This window comes from Ictalurus furcatus, chromosome 14, assembly GCF_023375685.1.
Source record: "Ictalurus furcatus strain D&B chromosome 14, Billie_1.0, whole genome shotgun sequence".
NCBI lineage: Eukaryota > Metazoa > Chordata > Actinopteri > Siluriformes > Ictaluridae > Ictalurus > Ictalurus furcatus.
In genome coordinates this window covers 16,661,119-16,683,417 of record NC_071268.1, presented here as the reverse complement: position 1 = coordinate 16,683,417, position 22,299 = coordinate 16,661,119, and the positions used below count along the sequence as shown (strand labels likewise).

Below are 22,299 nucleotides of genomic sequence, written 5' to 3'. Positions count from 1 at the left end.
TTTAACAGGACAGGTTCCACTCAGAACAGGCCTCGCCATGGTCGACCAAAGAAGTTGAGTGCACGTGCTCAGTGTCATATCCAGAGGTTGTCTTTGGGAAATAGACGTATGAGTGCTGCCAGCATTGCTGCAGAGGTTGAAGGGGTGAGGGGTCAGCCTGTCAGTGCTCAGACCATACGCTGCACACTGCATCAAATTGGTCTGTATGGCTGTCGTCCTAGAAGGAAGCCTCTTCTAAAGATGATGGACAAGAAAGGCCGCAAACATTTTGCTGAAGTCAACCAAGACTAAGGACATGGATTACTGGAACCATGTCCTGTGGTCTGATGAGACCAGGATAAACTTATTTGGTTCAGATGGTGTCAAGTGTGTGTGGTGGCAACCAGGTGAGGAGTACAAAGAGAAGTGTGTCTTGCCTACAGTCAAGCATGGTGGTGGGAGTGTCATGGTCTGGGGCTGCATGAGTGCTGCCGGCACTGGGGAGCTACAGTTCATTGAGGGAACCATGAATGCTAATATGTACTGTGACATAATGAAGCAGAGCATGATCAGTATGTAGTATTCCAGCATGATAATGACCCCAAACACACCTCCAAGACGACCACTGCCTTGCGAAAGAAGCTGAATGTGAAGGTGATTGTCTGGCCAAGCATGTCTCCAGACCTAAACCATATTGAGCCATCTGTGGGGCATCCCCAAACGGAAGGTGGAGGAGCACAAGGTCTCTAACATCCACCAGCTCCGTGATGTCGTCATGGAGGAGTCAAAGAGGACTCCAGTGGCAACCTGTGAAGCTCTGGTGAACTCCATGCCCAAGAGGGTTACGGCAGTGCTGGAAAATAATGGTGGCCACACAAAATATTGACACTTTGGGCCCAATATGGACATTTTCACTTAGGGGTGTACTCACTTTTGTTGCCAGCAGTTTAGACATTAATGGGTGTGTGTTGCATTATTTTGGGGAGACAGCAAATTTACACTGTTACACAAGCTGTACACTCACTACTTTACATTGTAGCAAAGTGTCATTTCATCAGTGTTGTCACATGAAACGATATAATCAAATATTTACAAAAATGTGAGGGGTGTACTCACTTTTGTGAGATACTGTATGTCAGTGGTTCCCAAACTTTTCCAGGGCAAGGCCCCCCAAATGGCATTAACATTTGACCGAGGCCCCCCTTTTGCAAGATGTCTTTAAAACACATTAAAAATACAGACTTCTGAATACATCCCCCTTTTTTTTATTAATAATTACATCTTGCATCTTTACATTACATTAGATTAGGAATTGATTGTGTGTGTGTGGTTGTCTGAGAGTGAGAAAGAGAAAATCATGTATTTATTTATTTTTCACACCAAATTGTTGAGGCCCCCCAGGCGCCCCCTGGCAGCCCCCACTTTGAAAGCCACTGCTGTTTGTGTCAGTTTTGGAACAGTTCCAGAGATTGTTGGTGCATCATGTATGAGTGTTAGAGAGGTCTGTTGGTATAAAACTTGTCTTACCGGTATAACAGTTTCAGTTTCACAATATGATGACCTTGGCAAATATATGAAGGTGTTACTCACTGGATCACAATATTAACCGTAAGAAATGCATGCAGATGCTGAAAATGACCTCGATTTGATTGATTTTATTTGTCATGTACAGCGAATAATACAGAGTACAATCTCGTCCTAGTGAAATTCTTGGTCACAGGCTTCTTAACTGTGCAGCATAGTATGATAGACATGGTGGGACTCATAATGTTATGTTACAGTAGTATGCAAAATTAACAATAAATGTCATACAATAGGATACACAACACAGGATAAGCTGCTCATGTGATACACTATATACATAAGTACTAAGTATATAGTTCAAGAAATACTGCATCATTTTGATAACCTGTCCACGAATATACAGTATGCCGTTAATCTACTGTAATCTTTCACAAAATAACTTCCTTCAATATGAGTCATCAATAGGGAGCAGGTTTGCATTGTTTCAACAGATTAATGGTTATTTTTTTTTAAAATTCTGGTCAAGGTGTCGTTTGGGAAGTAAAAAAAAAAAAAAGATTTATTTTGTTTCTGTGTATGGAACAGAGAACTTTCAGGCAGACCTGGCCAATATCACTTGCGAGATTGCTATCAAGCAGAAGCTAATCGATGAGCTGGAGAACAGCCAAAGACGTCTTCACACCCTCAAACAGCAATATGAGCAAAAACTCATGATGCTGCAGAGCAAGATTCGGGACACGCAGTTTGAGAGAGATCGTGTGTTGCAGAACATGGGTAAGGGATTCCATGGGACAAGCATCACATCTCCCTTAATGCGACGAAGTATACATGCCAATCTCTGGAAGGTTTAGGTTTACAGGTATGGCTGATCTGTGTGGTTATGTCTTCCAGGCACCATGGAGTCCTGTACCGAGGACAAGGCTAAGAAAATAAAGGCAGAGTATGAGAAGAAGCTGAGCATGATGAATAAAGAACTGCAGAAACTTCAAGCCGCCCAGAAAGAACACGCTCGCCTGCTCAAGAACCAGTCGCAGTACGAGAAGCAGCTCAAGAAACTCCAACAGGAAGTCGTGGAGATGAAGAAAACCAAAGTATAGCATCGTTCTATTCTAATAGCAATGTTATTATAATATGACACAACTCTACATATACAACTAATTAATAGAGTTTAGATTATCTGCATCGTGGTCTAGCTGAGAGTAAGGTTTTAATAAGACTTGGAGAACAAAACAGCACCATCCTGTGGTAAGATGTCTTTATAAATTTGTAAAGAAAGCTCCAAGAACCTGTCTTTGTGTGATTTATGGAAAACTTACATTTTCTTCATTTGAACCTCATTCAAGCTCCTTGATGAGTGTGTGTACACAGTCTGCACTGACTGTCTCTGTGTCTCTCTGCACTGACTGTTGCTAGGTTCGTCTGATGAAGCAAATGAAGGAGCAGCAGGAGAAGAACCGGCTGGCGGAGTCACGCAGGAACCGTGAGATCGCCACACTGAAGAAGGACCAGCGAAAACAGGAGGTGCTGCATGCATTGCTCTCAATTATTCATACATTGAGGACTTCTCTGTTTAGCCTTTGATATATATTTATAAGGCATTCACCATTGAGGTCAGGACCCTCATTTTCACAAGAAAACCATACAGCATTGTATACGAGTTCTTTGTATCTTCTCATGAAATAGGCTCGGATATGTTAAGATTTCACACGCTGGTACCAGAGTATGCTAAGCTAACCAGAATATGACGATGCAGATTCGTATTCGGTTGCTGTTATTCCAATTGCTTTTGTCTGTGACTAATGCAAGTTTGATAACAGTTTAGCCTGTGAGCTATGTGTTAAATGTTCATGGAGTAAAATGCAGTACAGTAACAGAAAATGCCAGTGGAAGCTCTTCATGTATCAGAATGTTCCAGAAATGACTGTTGATACCTTGGTTAATGCAAGGTTCAGAGATAAAGGGTTGCATTTCTCCAATCTTACTTCTTGCCTTTTTGTAACAGCATGACCTAACAGGGTAGTAGAGGAAAGGGGGTTGGAATTGGATATCAGTAAGACATGAGGGTGGTCCTAATTTGCATATTCATGCATATTCATAGATCCTTGCACTCTTCATGAAAGTCAAGGTACAGAAATGGTCTGATTTGCATTTGAGTAGGTCCTTGGGAATTAAAATCATTTGATTATACAGTTTAGTAAAACTGCATGTTCAGAGCTGCTTTAAAAAAAAATGGCATAGTGTTAATGAGCTTTCTGCTTTGTGCTCTCTGTACTGCAGCACCAGCTGAAACTTCTTGAGGCCCAAAAGAGGCAGCAAGAGCTCATACTGCGCAGGAAGACTGAGGAGGTAAAACACTCTCTCTCATGCTCTCTCTCTCTCTCTCTCTCTCTCTCTCTCTCTCTCTCTCTCATGCTCTCTCTCTCTGCGCGCACACACACACACACACACACACACACACACACAAACACAGCTACATTTGTCTTACTATACTTGTGAGGACCTACCACTGATCTAATTAATGCAACTGATTGATGCTATGCTGATGCCTAAATTTAACCCTACCTTTAACCGGGAAATATTTAGACTTTTTAAGTTTTAAAAAAACGTTTTTTGTAAAAAAAATAAATAAAATAAAAATAGAAAAACTACACACACACACACGTGTAGTAACTGGATGATGATGTCTGCTGTAGGTGACTGCTCTGAGGCGGCAGGTTCGGCCCGTTTCAGGAAAGATGAACAGGAAGGTCCTCCTACCCGAGACTGTACAGGACTCTGCCCACAGAATGCCCAGCACACGCACACACACAGGATCAGGAGCTCCAAATGGAACCAGGTATGAGTTACAAATCTGTATATATGTGTGCAAATGTGCATGTGTAAATACAGTACTGTGCAAAAGCTTTAGACACCCTATTTTTTTTTTAGTACAAACTCTGTTAAAGATTTTTTTTATTTTATGACTTCTACATTATCATGTCAGTGCAAAAAACATTTTAGATTTACAAACATTAGTTTTCTAGCACAAAATGAAATGTTACAGAAAAATGTTTGTATGTTATTAAAGAAAGCAGCATAATACGTAAGAGACACTTTTCAGACAAAAAACACAATGAAGGCTGCTGGGTTTTGCAGCAAAAATAAGAAGCAAGTGCGACAGTCAAAGTCTCCAGAAGAACCGTGATTGGTTCTGCAACATGCTCAATAACACTTACAGCTCATTTCCTTATAAAACTGCACTAATTGTACCTGAGACTACTATTTTTATTTAAATTTTTTTGTCACACAAATATTGACTTTGTTTCATTTACTACTGTTTCCTGCTCTGTACTGTATTTTTAAAAAATGTAGAAACATTTCATTTCATTATTTCTAAAGCATTTCTTTGCATGTGCCTAAAACTTCTGCACAGTACTGTATGTGTTTTGAGGTCATGCCTCTTCTAATAGCTGTATGCGTTCAGCAGACTGTACCATCGCAGACCTGTGGGGATTTACTCTACCCGCATAGCACGGGTTAAATGGCAGAGCCTAGAACGACGCATCTCTGACATCATCATGCAGCGCATGACTATCTCCAACATGGAGGCAGATATGAATCGCTTTCTCAAGGTGAAAAAAAAAAATATATATAATCTCTTAAAAGACCCACCACCTTTCTCATTTTGCACTCATTCAGTAATTCAATAAATTCACAGTTCATAAATTCGAATGTAGCTGTCTTTTTGTTATGAAGTAAACATGAAAATCCAATATGTTGAAGCATAAAAGAACAGAGCAGATGTGGCAGTGAAGCACTCTCATTGTGCCCATAGCAACGGGAGGATCTGACACGCCGGAGAGACAAGCTGAGCAGGAAGAAGGAGAAGATGGCCGCCGAGGGTCCTGAAGTCGAAAAAGCCATACAGTCTCTGAACGAGGAACTGGAGTCCTTGTTGGCCAACATCGACTACATCAACGACAGCATTGCTGACTGTCAGGCCAACATCATGCAGATGGAGGAAGCGAAGGTGTGTTACATTGTTACAAATAAGTGTGGTACATGTGAGATCAATTGGACAAATGATTGCATTCAGAGGATACGGATTATAAAGCTATTTAGAAAAGAGCATGTGTGTTTGCGTGTGTAGGAGGAGGGTGAGACGATGGATGTTTCAGCTGTGATCAGTTCCTGCACCCTTTCAGAGGCTCGTTTCCTCTTGGATCATTTCATGTCCATGGCCATCAATAAGGTACCAAACATTGTATTAACAGTACAAAGACATTTTTGGTAGGCAGCAGGAAATGCATCAACCTTCACTCTATTTTTGGGAGATGATATAGCCATGCTTGGCTTGGAAAACAAATTGACCTAGTATAAGCCTTCTCAGGTTGGTAGCAGTTGTGCAGTGGTGAGAAATGACGATGAGGATAACACATGGTTACATCAGTGTATGTTCTAACAAAGGGTTATCTTTGGTGCACTTTGAGTGGAATGTTTATACTTAAGAATGCTTTGGTGCCTGTTATCTATCTATACAGTACATTGCTCTTATTGAAAGCACTGACAAGTTTCTGACATATAGCAAAATGTCCTTGTGAACACAGCCTTACAGCTGACCCTGTGACCCTTCAGTTCATTTGCATTGTTATAAGTAAACCTCCCACCTTCACATTGTTGTGTATCCTTCTACTACTTTCCATCCAGTGTTGAGACAAAGTGATAGAATTCATTTGAATGTGTCATCTAAGTCTGTATCCACTGGCTCAGGGGCTACAGGCGGCCCAGAAGGAGTCTCAGGTCAAGGTGATGGAGGGCCGGCTCAAGCAGACTGAGATCAACAGCGCCACTCAGAACCAGCTGCTATTCCACATGCTGAAGGAGAAGGCAGAGTTTAATCCGGAGCTGGACGCACTGCTTGGGAACGCTCTGCAAGGTGAGTCTCTCTGCTAATATAGACTCCGAGAGATCCCTCATTTGCTCTGCCCAGCCCTGTGACTACTCATACACTTTATGACTTGATTGCTGTAGCTGTGCTGCACTGACATTTAAAGTTTTAAATGAGATGTTTGCAAATACATAGTAAAATATTAATTTCAACAGGGCTGGTCAGATCAGCACACTGCATGACCTGACCACAAATGTTCTGATTATACTCCTGAATAGATGCTGAATTAAAAATGCTCAAAAAGTAATCTCAGATTTTTAAAACATGACATTTGTTCGTTTTTGACAGCATCTCTTCAGCAGCATTAGACCGCTGTGCTTTTTTCTTTCTTTTTTTGTGTTGGATTGGATTTGTTTGTTACAACTGGGGGAATGTGTTTTTGATTTGTTTGTGTGTTGCCTTTTTTCTGTTCCCCCTATTGCCTGAATTGAAACAGAGCTAGGTAACATGCCTCTGGGTAAGTACCAGATGCCATCCTCCCTGTACCGCATTCTGAATGCATGGGTCTCCTACGTTAAACTAACCACAGACTAGCAGTTTCATCTGCAGGTGCATGAAGCATACTGCTGTGAGGCTTAACTTCATCCCTCCACCCCTCCTTTCCTCCCTTCTCCATGCCAGTGGGTCTTACATGTGCTTCAACCACACAATTAATCACACATTAACCATTTGCATAAGCTGAAAGCCCAGGCCCCTGACAGGTTAAAGAGGAACCTTCCATAATAGCTGGTTCACGTTGGTGAACACCTAATGCTTTTTATGCTCCTCGAGACAACTTGTCCTGAATTTCCTTGCTCTGTAACTTGGACATCATAGCTTTTCGACCCAGCTGGACAGTATGGATCCATGTTTCAAAGCCGAACAACAAGCATGGCAACACTGAGCTCATATTATCCTCATTTGCTTTCTCTGTGATATTAATAGACATCTCAACTAAGACTTATTTAACAATTTTCTTAACTCTAGATGAGAGAGACTATTGCAGCCTCTGAAATACAGTAAAACATCTGGAATGGACTCTAAAGTACTCGGACGTGTATACATTTTTAGCACCATTTTGTTTTTGTCCTGTTCAGAGAATGAAGATGACAGTAGCAGTGATGAATCAACACCGAGTCCTGCAGCAGATGGAATGTAAGTCAACAATCAGTATTTAGTCACTTCCTTTTAATATACAACGCCATTAAGGATGTCTCAGGATTTTTTTTTTAATGGTGTGTTTGTGTAAGTCTTCTGAGTTTAATGAGCGAAACGATCTCATTCACTCTGTCTTGTTGCAGCACCATGACCTCTGACCTAATGAAGCTCTGTGGAGAGACCAAGTCCAGGAGTAAGGTACGCTTTCTGGGTGTCTGTAAATACTTTCAGTGATTGAGTAGTCTCATAGAGGTAAGGCAAGAGGAATGGACCACTCAGTTTTTTTTTTTATAGATGCATACATCTATACTGTGTGTGCAATTACCACAGACAATCATTTCAACTGCAAAGGACTCAACTCATCAGTATACATACACAAATGTATAACAGGAATTCAGAATTACAGCTATTACACTGTAACCATAAAGGGCTTTAGGATGACACAGACATGAATAAAAAGTGCTCTTATGTAGTTTTATCCTAATTTTCCACACCGCACCACATGGTAATAAGTGTCTAGTTACTTACACTTTCCCTGAGGTTTTGTCGAGTACATGCACTATCAAAGTGAAATGGAGGCAAACAAATGGAGTGCTTAATTTACAAATACTTTAGACTGAAGATTTTTATAAAACCATAATCATAAGTGAGTTTTGAGTAAATGGGTTGTGTTCATTCTAGGGATGTCACGAGAACCGATACTTCGGTACCAAATCAGTACCGACATTCTTAAAACGTGACGGTACTTGCTTTTCTGCACTATCGTTGGAACGGATTCTAATGGAGGTACCGAGGTTGCAATTCTTCCAGACCTGATGGGGGCAGCAAATACACACAAGTGTTTTAGTCGGTCCACAAGTGGTGAAGAAGAAGAAGAAGAACGCCTACAAGCACACTGGAAAAACTACAGAAGATTAGCTTAGCTTAACAAGTTTAACTCCGCCCCGACTCGTTGAGAGGAAAAGAGAGGAACGCTAGTATCGGTTTCCGGTGTGCAACCGATGCTATCGTTCATTTCAAACAAAGCGAGGAAACAGCTGGAAAATATTATGTTTGTTTGAGGCAGCTGGCATTGTAGCCGTGATACCAGCTAATATTATACTCCATGTAATGTTTTGCGATAGCCTGTTAATTGTTAACGACGGTAACACATTGCAATGTTATAAACTACCTCCTAATCGGCCATCATGCATCGCCATTCAGCCCGTATCCTGTCAGCTAAATGTAGCCTAATGTCACTAATAATTATTCAAATGTTCATGCTTTTAATCAGTGTTTGATAACTAAAATACCCCTCTCTCTCTCTCTCTCTCTCTCTCTCTCTCTCTTTGCCAGTATCAACCAGAGGAGGATGTCCTCCAGGAGAGTTTTTAATTAATTTTTTTATTTATTTTATTTTTTACTTTGGTATTTAGTATCGTGTACTTTTGGTGGTATCGGTACCGACTACTAGATTTTTGGTATCGTGACATCCCTAGTTTATTCCTCAGTACAGGAGAAACCTTTAACAATTCTTGTTTGTTGTAATTACATATATGCTACAGTTGTGGTAGATGGAGATTAGGTTGAACACCGCTGGAGTATTCTTTTGAAAGTTAAATAAAATGATACTTCTTATCTCTCAGTTAATGCCACCAGTTGATGATCTCAGTTGAGTCTACCCCACATTGGCTTGCAATCGTTTCTGTAGTTCTATAATAGATAACACCGTTTAGATCAAATTCTAGCTTTGTTTATACAGGCTCGCAGAAGAACCACAACACAAATGGAGTTGCTCTACGCAAACAGCTGTGAGCCCGGCCTTGACGCACCCAGTGGAGAATTCACCGGTCCTCTCCACCCGATGGCTGAAACCCCTGAAGGTGGCACGGACGAGTCTTTGAGCAGTACGCTCAGGGAATACATGCTCCCTGCTGCTGCCTTATCCTCTAGAATGGGAGGCATGTAAGTCGGGTAGCAATCTAACAGTTCAGCTTATGCATGCACCAGGACTGCTTTTGCTTAGCTTTATGTATGCCTGAAGCATTTGCCTAGCATCCATGTTTTTCCAGCACTTTTCTCCTGCTTATTACCTTCATGGCATGATTTTATTCCTGGAGCGCAACAGCTAAACTTTAGCACAGGCTTGTTAATTAGCTGAATCAGGTATGAAACAAATCATTAGTCCTACATGAATGAAACTGCTTCATAAGTTGGATCGCCATCATTTTTCATCGATAACAAGTATAGAAGCCTAAAATGATACTATAGCAAAAAAACAACAACAATAAGACAAATTAAAAGCATTGTCTGACATTCTGTAGTTGTGTGTGTGGGACTTTTTTTTTTTTAAACCCTCTTCCCACCTTTATTTTTGTTTGCATCAGCTTGCAATATTTTCTAACATTAGTAAACACATTAGTCATTTAAACCACTGTGACCCTGACCAAGATGTAGCAGTTACTGAAGATGAGTGAATGAAGGCAGTAAATGTGTCACACACTGCCACACAAGCAGCAGCACCATTTACTCTCTCACGTTAATGAACATTGTCTTTCTTTGTCTCGCAAGATTCTGATCTCACGTGAACGAAACGCGACTTATTTGTTGAACAACCATAGGAGCCGAGTCCCAATGCACATCTTTTATCACAGTGTTTATGATTGATATTATATCGTTTGCGAAAAATTACATTCTTTACTGTATAAATGTCTTCCCCTGTATGATTTAGACATGCCAATGGCCCTGAAAATGATTTTGATTGCAGTTAAATTTGTAACATTTTGCATTTAAAATTAGACAATTAAATTTTAAGAATCCATTCATAATTTTATGTTGAGGGGTCCACATAAGTCTCCACATTTCTGTTTTGAACGCCAAGTGTTCTCAAGTTTACTTAAAAGTACACTCCTGGGCCAAAAAAAATGGGCCAAGCCTAACTGGCAAAATATTAAGCTTTTAATGTTCTGAACAGAAAATCATTGGTCAGAAAATTAGCAAGAATTAAACAAATGCACTCCTGAGACCTCCTGTGCCTGCCTGTACCTCCTTCTCCTTATTTGCTCGTTTACTTTTGTTGCAGTGAACTGTTTGGGGGGAAAAGCTAGAAACTGGGAAGTTCATATATATATAGTCTTCTGTACACAAAGATAAAATCATGATAATGATTAAAGTATTTGATGTAAAATTCAAACTAACACATGTCTGGGCATGCAACATTTAAATAAAGTTAAGACAAAATCAAATCAAATAAAAATAATAAAAAACTGTCCAAGTTTAAATGTTTAAAGAAATCAAAGGGAAAAGCTACCATTTTTTTTGCCCAGGAGTGTAGACTACATACAGTTAGGCTACAGATCACTAGGATTTTTTGCTAAAGAGCCTATGTGCTTAATAAGGTGCACATAAAGTATGAATTCCTGGCTTGGCTCCACACAATGCACAATCTGACTCATTTATAGACAATACAACAATTGCTGAATCCTTTTAATCAAGTACCAGATTTGTATACTCTTTCTGTTTTGCATGCTGGCTTCCTTGTCCCTTTTTTTTGCTTTTGTTTTTATGTTCAGTGGATGCTTGTGTTTTTATTTTATGTTTCTGTCTTTTACGTCATTAATGGAACTAAAACTAGACACTCTGGCTCCAGACCTCCGTCGGGGCTGGAAAAGCGAGTGCCGGAAGCTTCTCCTCTCACCCGCAGGAAGACCTATGACAAGGGACAAGCAGCAGCCGACAGGGCTAAAGCCCAAGAGATAAAACAGTAAGATCTAGCACCATCCTAGTGGCTGGAGGACAATCCTGCTCCCTCTGTCTGTGTGAACTATATTTTGTGTAAATTACCTGCCGTATTTGGTGGGCAAGAGAGCAGTACACACAGCAGGATCTCAATTTGGAACTGAACAGTTTTTCTCCCTAACCATGTCCCCTGCTTTGACGAAAGCATGCGGTTTTGCTTGCGGTTGAGCCGAGGTTGCCTGGTGTGAGCATTCCTACACTGAATGTCTGACAGCCTAGTCTGAAATTAGTAAAGGGATTATTTTCCAGACAGCAGCACATTGTGCCATGAATAGCACAGTGTGTTTTTAGGCCCAATTGGTGCCTGATTGGTGTCCAAATCTATGACCATTATACACAGTCATAGAATATAAAGTGTGTAGCTCTGAACATTCAGTGTTCAACTTGCCCCTCAAGTCCAAAACAAATATTTACCCAACTCTGATACATAATCCTGCAATAACATGCTGTAAACCGCACTATACCTACTTCTCTGGACTTGTCCAGAACAGAGATCTGAGCTTGAGCTAAAGAAACCTGGCTGGAAATTTGTGCCTTTTGATTTCCCTGTTTTTTTTTCTTTAGAAACAGAAGTTAGAAGTCAGAAAGCCTGTGAGTAATATGGTCTACCTCATAGCATTGAGAATTAGACATAGCTCATAGTCTAGTTGTGTGTGTGTGTGTGTGTGCGCGTGTTCCTGCTTGGAGAGCAATGTTCAGGGCAAGCAGGATATTTTCATCTGTCTGACACCCTGGTTTTTATGATCAGAGTCTCAGCAAATTAAGTATGCAGAGGAGAGAGAGCACTACTACAGCTGCACAGTATATAAATAAGAGTCAAAGTGCTCCTGAGTGGCACAACAGAAAAACTTTCACCTTGTTTTAGGAGATCGTGAGTTCAAATCCCAGTGACGCCACAGCCATCCATGGTCGGGAGCCCAGGAGAGCAAATCTGCCCCTGCACTGAGTGGGAGTGGTGGATCTCCCCTGTCAGTCAGAGGACTATAAACTAATCAATTCTGGTTATCTGTGAGCTCATGTATGCGGACGAGTGAAGTTAGCTCTGAGGGTGTTCGGCTGCACTGTGATGTACCATGAGCAATAGTTTGAAAAGTTGTGGTGGCTGGGAAGAAGCATGTATTCGCCTTAGTTGGTAGCTGTCATATGATGGGGGAGAGCTAGCTTGTGGGATGGAAATGGTAAATGAATGTATTGGGAGAAAACAGGGCGAAAGAATCAGAGTAACTTCTGTGTAAATGTGAGGTATGCTAATTTGAAACATTCCCATTGGGCAAATATACAATACATACATTATACATATATACATTAATGTACATAACAGTTATGAAACTGTGATAATATATTAACAATAATCTATTTTTGATACACACCGCATTACAATGGAAATATTCTTTAGTATTTCCAGATTAAAGATATTTTTAAGATTATCCAGTATCTCCTCTCACACACATCTTCATGTTATTCCTGTTCTTGCAAGGAATCCATGTAGGACACCACAGAGCAATAAAGCAGTTTTGCAAGTGTTTGTTTTAACTTTTTTAAATTAGCATACGTTCTTTCTGGACCTGAGACACAGAGGTTGGCTCTGTTTCATGAGATGAAGGTTTGGTTTTGATTTGTTTTTTCATTTTTGTTTTCTTTTCTTTTTATGTTGCAGCATGTGGCTGAAATGCTGAACAGTGGTGCATGTATATCCATGCATGCTCTGTTATAGTGTTATCCTTACAGATCACTATATTTTAATGATTGCTGCTGTTTGCGTGGAGAAATGCGTGCAACATGAATTGCTTGCTGTGGATGAAATCAGCCCTTGCTGAAATCAGCCCTTGAAAAATCTGCACTTGGTCTGACAGTTTGTATGTGTGTGTTTATCAGAGGAGTGATAAACCCAGTACCTGCGTCGAAGAGCAATCGCGGGGGTACTCTGCAGTGCGTGCATGTGGCTGAGGGCCACAGCAAAGCCGTGCTGTGTGTGGATTCCACTGATGACCTCCTCTTTACCGGATCTAAAGGTCTGACTCGCGTGTCTGGCTTCAGTCCTGATGGCTGACTTTCAGACCTCCTCTGACTATCCTTTCAGTTAACTTGGTATTAATGAAAACATTTCAGAATATTCTCCTGTTTCAGACTCAGATTTTATTGCCCTATACAGCTTCTAATTTTAATATGATCCAGTTTCAAACTTTGTCCTCTCCTGCTATGATCATTTTAAAGGGGTCATAATGATGCCTTTTAATGTTTTCCTTTTCCATTAGTGTATAATGTATATGTTTGTGCATGTATAAGATCTGCAAAGTTACAAAGCTCATAGTCTCCCACAAAGGGATTTATTCTGTCTAACAGATGACACTTCTCCAGACCTGCCCAAAACACCTCGATCCAAGTCCAGATATTACTTCCGCAAACGTCTACATCACTAGTAGTAGTAATTTTATATTTTACTCTTCACATTTTTACACTTTGAGTACATTGAAGGAGTGCCTTAATTTGTAGTGTGGCAAAAAATCTGATAAAACCAAGGTATTTAAAAAAAGAATAAGCACACTTGCTAAAATAAAAATACATCATGCCAAAAAGTACAAAAAAAACCACCCCAAAAAGAATCAGTAAAATGATTGATTAAACAATCAGCTAAAATAGTTTCATATACAAAAGGGATTATGAATGTAACTCAGAAACAGGGGCACAAGTAACGTGAAGTAAATGGACAAAAATAAAGAAAATAATTAAAATAACTATTGTTTAATGGCCTTTAAGCTGTGTTTTAAAAAACAAGTTACACAAGTTCACTAAAACCCACCATTGGGCTGTGGTCATGTAATATTTGTCATATTTCTGTAATCAGTGCATTGTCTGTTCTCCCCCTCAGACCGTACATGTAAGGTGTGGAATCTGGTGACTGGGCAGGAAATCATGTCTCTGGGTGGCCATCCCAACAACGTGGTGTCTGTACGCTACAGCTCCAGCATGGTCTTCACCGTGTCCACCTCCTACATCAAAGTGTGGGATATCCGCGACTCGGCAAAGTGCATCCGCACCCTCACGTGAGTTCTCTCAATCCCTACAGCACATACTGTAATGCAACGCCCTCAACAGAGAGTAAATAGAGTATTAATCCAAAATAAACCAATATAGAAATCCAAATCCTACAGGGCTCAAGGAGAAACACAGATCAGGGCTTACTGACTGAATCATCAAGAATTAGATTTGTTATTTATACACATCTGATAAATTCCAGGGGGTTTAATAGTTTTATGATCCGCTGTATGTCATGGTCTTCAACAAGGATGACTGTTAAAACTGCTGATTTACAAGTCTTGCACCGAATTCATGCTCTCATGTGCTGAGCGCTATTGGAACGAATTGCACCAAAGTAAGTAGGTATCTTTATGTAAATGATAATGCGTCTTCTTTTCTTTCTCAGGTCCTCTGGTCAGGTGAGCACAGGCGATGCGTGTGCGGCGAACACCAGCCGCACGGTGACTACAGCTGCTGGAGAAAACCAGATCAACCAGATCGCCCTCAACCCTACAGGCACAGTGCTGTACGTGGCAGCTGGCAACTCCGTCCGCATGTGGGACCTTAGAAGGTACACACTCTCAGATTATTAAGCCTAGATGTACTACAGCTGCTTATGTTATAATATGTTTGCGTTAAAAAAATAAATGTGTCTTAATATTGTCTCAAGTTGGTGACAGGAACGTAATAAACTTTCTTTATGTCTCGCTATCGTAAGGTTTGTTTCAACAGGAAAACTGACCGGTCATCTCGGCCCAGTCATGTGTTTGACTGTGGATCACTCTGGCATTGGCCAAGATCTGGTCATTACCGGCTCCAAGGATCATTACATTAAGGTGTGTGTCTTGCCAGTCTATGTGGTGCTTTAAACTACCAGGAAAACTTTTTAATACACTCAGTGATTTATTAGGAAACTATCTGTTTAGACCATATGCAACGTTGATGAATAAGGGCCATTGTATAGAAGTTCTATACTGCTATTATGTTATGCCCTGTATAGTCAGAATACAGTATACAGAAAAAATAGAAAGTAATTAGAAATTTTGCTTAAGTGTGTATTAGAGAGGCATTAACTAAAATGTTTAGTTTATGATTTCATCAAGATATATGATAAAAAGATGCCTCTTAAAATAGCAAAGTTCACCTCCTTTGTCATGCTGATGTTTGCTCTGCCTGTGGCTGTGTAAAATTATAGGCTTCTATTCAAAATTTTCCCGATACATAAGCCTTCAACATCCTGTTGCAAAGTTTAAAGTTATTTGATAAGCTTAACCTGGATTGTTCAGCAGAGTAATCTAGTGCTGCTGACATTTTGTCATTTGCATAAATCAACAGACATTTTTTTTCAAGAGAGAATTGCAAGAAAATGACAGATTTTTCCCCATCCCTGTTGTGTATTTGAAGATGTTTGATGTAACAGAAGGAGCTCTAGGCAGCATCAGTCCTACTCATAACTTCGAGCCTCCGCATTATGATGGGATTGAGTCAGTGGTGGTGCAGGGAGACTGTCTGTTCAGTGGCTCCAGAGATAATGGAATCAAAAAATGGAACCTGGCTCGAAAAGACCTACTGCAGGTAAGCTTGATAAATCTAAGAGCCGCCTTCTGCGGGCTAGAGAGAAGATTAATGTTCAGTCATGCAGTAAGTGAATTTTGTCAAGGCTGTAGTGCTGCATGTAAATTATAGAGCTAAATCAATTTAAAAAAAAAAAAAAAAGAAGTTTTTTTAAAAAGCTAAAAAAAAACAGCCGAGAGTGAACGGGTGTGTCTTTTGAGAGTGTATGTATTGGACTGGAAGAGTGAAGTATCAGATTGTGCGTGTGCGTGTGTGTGTGCATGAGCAGCAAGTCCCTAACGCTCATAGGGACTGGGTGTGTGCGCTGGGCGTCGTGCCAGGTTCTCCTGCTCTGCTGAGTGGCTGTAGAGGGGGAGTTTTGAAGCTCTGGCACACAGACACACTGAGTGCGATCGGAGAACTCCGGGGACACGAGAGTCCCATCAACAGCATCTCCACTAACAGCAGCTTATTGTTTACTGCATCAGAGTGAGTAATCAAGACACACACACAAAGACGCTCACACCCACTGGGGCTATCAGAATGAATTCAAATACTATTTACATTTTTAAAATATTTATTCATTCAATAGCAAATAATCCACCACTGAATGATTTTATATACAATTTTCACCTTTTCATTCACTTATGATATCCTTTTTATTACATGTTGATTTCATTTTATGAAATATTTTTAAAAAATGACCAAAGTATGTAAGTGAAAAGGGATATTAAAATGTAAGTAGCTAACAATTTAAAACCGGCATTTATTGGAGTAAAAAATAAGGCCTTAATTAACATTAAAAGGTCTTAAAAATGCAACAGAACCGACACCGTAAAGAAGATTTAGATTTTATTTTGGCTCGTTGCTGTTTGAGATGGTAAACCCATGGGACTGTGTTGCACTCGGAGTGTTTGTGCGGCTCATCAGTGCTTTAGAGTGGCTCGTTCCACAGTAAACGCCGCTCCACACCAACTTCATCTCCGTCTGGGCGGTGAGTTTGAGTCGCTTATAACCTGAGTTTAGATAAAACACGCGCCAGATTCACTTTGGTTTCACGTTAGAGTAAACTGAAACATTTTTGTGGGCAGAGGTTTACAGCATTTCACCCGATTAGTAATGAAAAGTGAATTTAAAAAACTTGCCAAAAAAAGGAGGTCTTTTTGCAGTTTTCCACCAAAGTAAAAGTCACAAAGTCTAACACATAAAAGTGAATTAAGTCAGAAACATATTACTATTATTATATTACTATTTGTACCCCAAATAAAAAGATTATTATTATTATTATTAAGTATTTTTCAGTGCAATAGTAATATTACAAAATAGCAAAGTTCTTTTTCTATTTTCTTATATTTATAACACTACTTGTTATATTACCCTGGCATTAAATTACAAACTCGTAAGCACTGCTGCGAGGGGGTTTCTAATACAGCTCTGAGAGAGTGATGGTAAATTTGACATCTTTTTCTCTTCTGACTGTCGTAATCCATCGCTCTATATTTGTTTTCCTCTCTTGGAAAGTCATGGAAAGGAAATACTGGATTATTTTTTTTCTTTCACTGTTTGAGCAAATGGTAATGCAAAAAGGATGGATATTTGCTCTGGTCTCCCATATCCCTCTATAGAAGATTACCCTGCTATAGTTTACTTAAACCCAGAAATGGACGCATATGCACAAACACAATCCATTATAACTGATGTATCGTGTAGCATGATTGAAGTGATGATCAGGTCTTAAAATTTTTGTCTTGAATATGGTATTAAAAAGTATTCAGTTTGAAGTGTTGATACCTGCAGATACCCTGTGGAGTCACTCATTTATTGGGCATATTAAACAAGAAGAACTTGCAGTATATATTGTGAATAGTATAAATTGTAAGCAGGAAGTTATTGGAGTTTAGTCACAGTTTTATGTGGCAGTTGCTAAAATTAAAAAATACATATTTCTGCAGTTTTTTTTCTTTGATGCCGAGTCATCTAAAAAATATAACAATCTAGCTGAATATCAGCAATAAAAAAAAAATGCTGAAAGCGAATAAATAAAAATAAATTTGAAACATGAAAGCTCAAAATAAAATTATTTACACTGCCTTCATTGCCTTTGCTTATAATAGTGGCAGTATCCAATTAATATTCCTATATTGAAGTAATGGAATAGAATTAATATAGGACAGCTCTACAGTACAAAATTTAACAAGCCTGTTTTTTGTTTTCCTCTGCCTGTGCAGTGATCGGACAGTGAAGATCTGGCGTGCGAGAGGAGGTCTGGACAGCACTGACATGACTGACGTTACCGATGAACCTGGCAACAACTGACTGTCCTCTCGTGTCTCATGTGGCTAACTTCTCCTTGTACTCTTCCCTCACCCGCTAAAGCAGGACGTCTGACGTATACCAACATAGAAGAATAATGCCTGAATTTAGAAAGGGGATGTAAACAGACTGGAATCTGCTACTTCACCACAGCCATTTCTCTTGTGTGGTCTCTACATGTGTCTTAATAGTGAAGCAGTGCTATGGAAGCTCAATCAAATCTCAGTACAAAGTAAAGCTCCTTTATACTCTGCAGCTTCTCTATACTGATCCTGATTAACCACTGGGAGAACCCTGCTGCACCAGGTTTATTTGAACGTGAGGAGAGAAGGAACCGGACTGTCTGTAGCTGGCTTCAGTAGGCCGGTTCTCTGAGCTTGTATATGAACTCGTGCTTCTAGACCTTTGCACAAGCACTGGGCGCTTTACACACATGATGCGTACTGAATAGCTGTAGCTTTGCATTAAGTGGACTAACTGGAATCACCACGCCTTTAAATTTCTGTCTATATGTTTGAGCCTGAAAATCATTGGTGACCAAAGTGTGAAGTTCAACTGTACTACAATCATTAACTTATTAACAAAGCCAATAATAATATTGCATTCTGTAGATATAGAATGTTGCTCTCTCTCCTGCTTTCTTTGTCTTAAGCCCTACTCAAGCTGGATTAGTTTTACTTGTGAAGGAACTCTAATTTATTGCAGACTGTCCCAGATGTACTATCAAGTTAAAAGTATCTTAACTAGTAGAGCGATTGCTCTGCTCTACCATAATGATGAACCTGATGATCTTTTACCTTCTGTCAAAAGTCGCATCACATTTACAATCACATTTACCTTCTGTCAAAAGTAAAGTAGCTCTCCTTCGGTAATACTAGTCCACTAGGTAATGTAATAACTAAACCTGAGAGAAGTGTGCTATGTTATTATTATTGTTATCGGGTGATGTGCCTGTGGCATAATTCCGACATGGACATCCAAGGTATGACATGTCAATCCTGACTATCTATGGTAATTTAGGAGAAATTACACAGTTGCTTTATCTTGACCAGACAAATCCCTTACATTACATAAATCCAGCCTCCTATGCCTATTTTCTCAAGCTTTCACTCAGCTCTTGTGTTAATGTCCTTGCTGCCTTCTTGTTAACACCTGGCTGAGGTCGTAGTAGGTACACTTACTAGTTCCTGTACTGTGTGTATGTACAGTATGTGGACATAGGGAAGTGCAGTGGTCTCTGTGTGCTGGTGTACATATCCTCCTGCTTCTGTTTCTGCCACATTCATTCACGTTCATCTGTGGCATAAATACATATATAACCCAAGTAGTGCCGATGTGTATGCAGTTACGGTTAATAACCCCAGTACGTTGTGCAATCATGTCTTAGCCTCTAGGTAACTAGCAAACTTGGAAGCCCTTGGCTTAAAATCAGAAAGAGTAGACCAGGATTTGAGAATGCTGATTAGGAATGACTCAGGATATCAGTTTAAACGTTCTCTTTCTGTGTTGTGATGGTTTGAGTTATTCTGCTCACTGGATGGGTTGGTATGATGTCCTGATTTTTCGCTGGGTTTGTAGATGACTGACGTGTTAGCAAGCAAATGTCAGATGTCACATAAATGAAATGCCATCTGTCAAAATCCCACGCCACTGTGAGTGTGTGTGTGTCTGTGTGCTCGTGTGTAAGTTATCGTAAGGGCAAATCTAAGGGACTGAAATTGGACCCACTGGACACTGCAAATAGCTTCTACCAAGCCGTTGTGAGCATTTGTGTGGCCCAGATCAAGGCTTTGCAGTGGAGTCGTGCCTACAGTAACCTTTGTGTGATCTCTGTGTCAGTAAACCATTTTGTCCACTTGAGGGAGGTCTTGTGCTTTGTAACACTCTAGATCAGTGGTTCTCAACCGGGGGCGGAGACATCGGAATGGGGGCGCAAATTGTTTTCAAGAAGAAAAATCACAGACAGGGCATCATCTGTGCATCTCATTGCTTTTCAAATACAATGTGCATAAATAAATTTTAAAAACCCCGCATTCCCTCTGTATTTTCTTTTTGCTGGGGAGGCGGAGTTTAGCCTGCCTTTTATGTAGCTCTCAGTGCAGACCAGTGCTGCCAAATTAGCGACTTTTCAGACCGCTTTAGCGATTTTTTTTTTTTTTTTAAAGGCCCTAACGACAAATCTAATAAAGTTTCTGGACAAACCTTAGCAACTTTCCAAATGTCGGCAGTCCTGTCCTGTAAGCGCGAGATGTTGTTTTCCCGCTGCACTCACACCTCTCTCTGCGTTTGCTCTGAGAGCCGGAGTGTGTGACACAGGCATGAATGAACTGCGCATGTGCACGCTGCGTTGCCATGGACCAATCACTTATCAGCTTCTATTTTGTTCTGAATTTAAACAATTTAATTTGACCATTTATTCTTGTCATGCGTTTATTATTCACTCACACTACAGACACGTTTCAGAAGGTCAGTGACTACCAACCTACCGGATTCCTAATTAGAAAAGGTTTATGGATAAATTCATCGCACGTCCCAAAAGGAGTTGTGGCGGCGATGCGTCGTCAGCACCAACCCCTAAGAGTGTAAAAGACGAAAGTATGACATGAGCTATCTTCAGTTTGGCTTTACGGTGGCTGGGACAGATGCTGAACCGCTGCCCAGGTGTGTTCTGGCAAACACAGTTTCTGGCAAATGATAGCATGAAGCCATGCAAGTTGAAGCGCCATTAAGAAACCAAACACCCGACATTCAAAGACAAACCCTTAGATTTTTTTTTCAGATTAAAGTTATCTTGCCTTGCACAACAGAAACACATCAGCAAACACACATCAGTGTCTAAGAGGCGTCTAGAAGCGTCCTACCACGTCTCACAACGAGTTGCGAAATCAGGAAAACCTCACACTATTGCCAGGCGCTAATCTTACCTGCTGCCAGAGATATCTGTCAAGTCATGTTTGGAGTGAATTTCGCACAGCAGATTGGTGACATCCCCCGTTTCTAACCACACCGTTAGCCGCCGCATATCTGACCTGGCACGCGACGGTAAGTAGCAATTGCTCGCCAACATCATGCAAAGTCAGTACTGTGTCCTGCAGCTTGATGACACAGCTGATGTTGCAGGATGATCACAGCTGCTTACCTGTCAGATATATCAAAAATGATCATATTGAGGAGGACATTCTTTTGTGTCGGTCTCTTCCAGCACACACAACTGGTGAGGCATTGTTGGAAGTTCTGGTGGGTATATACGGGTGCAGGCACGTCATGGGGGAATGTGTTGGGATTTGCACGGACGGGGCTCGTGCAATGACTGGGAGGGTTCATGGTCTGGTCACTCGTGTCCAGCATTTATCCCCTTTAGCAAAGTGGACCCACTGTATGATTAATCCTGAATCTCTCGCATCAAAGAAAATGCCTGAGTCTCGAGTCAGTTTTAAAGCAGGCCGTGCAAATGGGCAATTTCATTAAAGCACGGCCATTAAATGCACACGCGTTTTCCTTGCTTTGTCAGGAAATGGGAGCCTAACATGATCAGCTTATTTCACACTGAGGTTCGCTGGCTCTCCAGAGGTCGGGTTTTACATCGCCTCTACGATCTGCGTTCAGAGGTGAAGACGTTTCTTGGTGCTGTGAAGTCCGAACTTGCGCGGTACCTGGACGCCCCCCAGAGGTTGGCGCAGTTGTCACACCTTGTAGACATTTTCGACAGGTTGAATTTGTTCAACACGTCGATGCAAGGGAGAGATGCCAACATCTTGCTTCTTTCAGACAAAGTCAGTGCATTCGTTGGCAAATTGGATCTTTGGCGTGATGGGCTGATGAATAAAAATGTTGGCATGTTCCCCGACTTCGCTGACTGTGTGCAAGAGACAGGGATAAATATCTCTCCTTTGATTAACACTCAATATGCTCAACATGCTGAAGGACTGAAACAACAATCCGGAGGTTTTTTCAGTGAGGATTTCAGTTCATTTGCTTGGGCCAGAGATCCCTTCAGTTGCCCAGGTAAAGACCTTTCAGTTGACCTGGAGGAGCAGTTAGTGGAATTAAAGAGGGACACCAGATTGCGA

General features: G+C 40.7%; 1 protein-coding gene across 6 annotated transcripts in view; it reads left to right on the top strand.

Moving 5' to 3' along the window:
* Positions 1 to 20,262, top strand: part of kif21a (kinesin family member 21A) — a 43,920-nt gene extending 23,658 nt beyond the window's left edge. For 2 of the 6 annotated variants that reach the window (XM_053640973.1, XM_053640971.1), the window contains exons 14-34: positions 2,089 to 2,277; positions 2,395 to 2,594; positions 2,917 to 3,024; positions 3,781 to 3,849; positions 4,197 to 4,339; positions 4,967 to 5,114; positions 5,318 to 5,512; positions 5,633 to 5,734; positions 6,253 to 6,418; positions 6,867 to 6,887; positions 7,507 to 7,564; positions 7,711 to 7,765; positions 9,309 to 9,511; positions 11,181 to 11,309; positions 13,220 to 13,356; positions 14,214 to 14,388; positions 14,769 to 14,933; positions 15,081 to 15,198; positions 15,767 to 15,937; positions 16,206 to 16,405; positions 18,145 to 20,262. In XM_053640973.1, coding sequence (XP_053496948.1) covers positions 2,089 to 2,277; positions 2,395 to 2,594; positions 2,917 to 3,024; positions 3,781 to 3,849; positions 4,197 to 4,339; positions 4,967 to 5,114; positions 5,318 to 5,512; positions 5,633 to 5,734; positions 6,253 to 6,418; positions 6,867 to 6,887; positions 7,507 to 7,564; positions 7,711 to 7,765; positions 9,309 to 9,511; positions 11,181 to 11,309; positions 13,220 to 13,356; positions 14,214 to 14,388; positions 14,769 to 14,933; positions 15,081 to 15,198; positions 15,767 to 15,937; positions 16,206 to 16,405; positions 18,145 to 18,232 — 2,840 coding nt within the window. In that variant the 3' untranslated portion in view covers positions 18,233 to 20,262. The remainder of the gene's footprint in view (positions 1 to 2,088; positions 2,278 to 2,394; positions 2,595 to 2,916; positions 3,025 to 3,780; positions 3,850 to 4,196; positions 4,340 to 4,966; positions 5,115 to 5,317; positions 5,513 to 5,632; positions 5,735 to 6,252; positions 6,419 to 6,866; positions 6,888 to 7,506; positions 7,565 to 7,710; positions 7,766 to 9,308; positions 9,512 to 11,180; positions 11,310 to 13,219; positions 13,357 to 14,213; positions 14,389 to 14,768; positions 14,934 to 15,080; positions 15,199 to 15,766; positions 15,938 to 16,205; positions 16,406 to 18,144) is intronic. The other 4 variants (XM_053640972.1, XM_053640974.1, XM_053640975.1 and 1 more) reach the window with 4 other exon arrangements.
* The last annotated feature ends 2,037 nt before the right edge of the window (positions 20,263 to 22,299 follow it).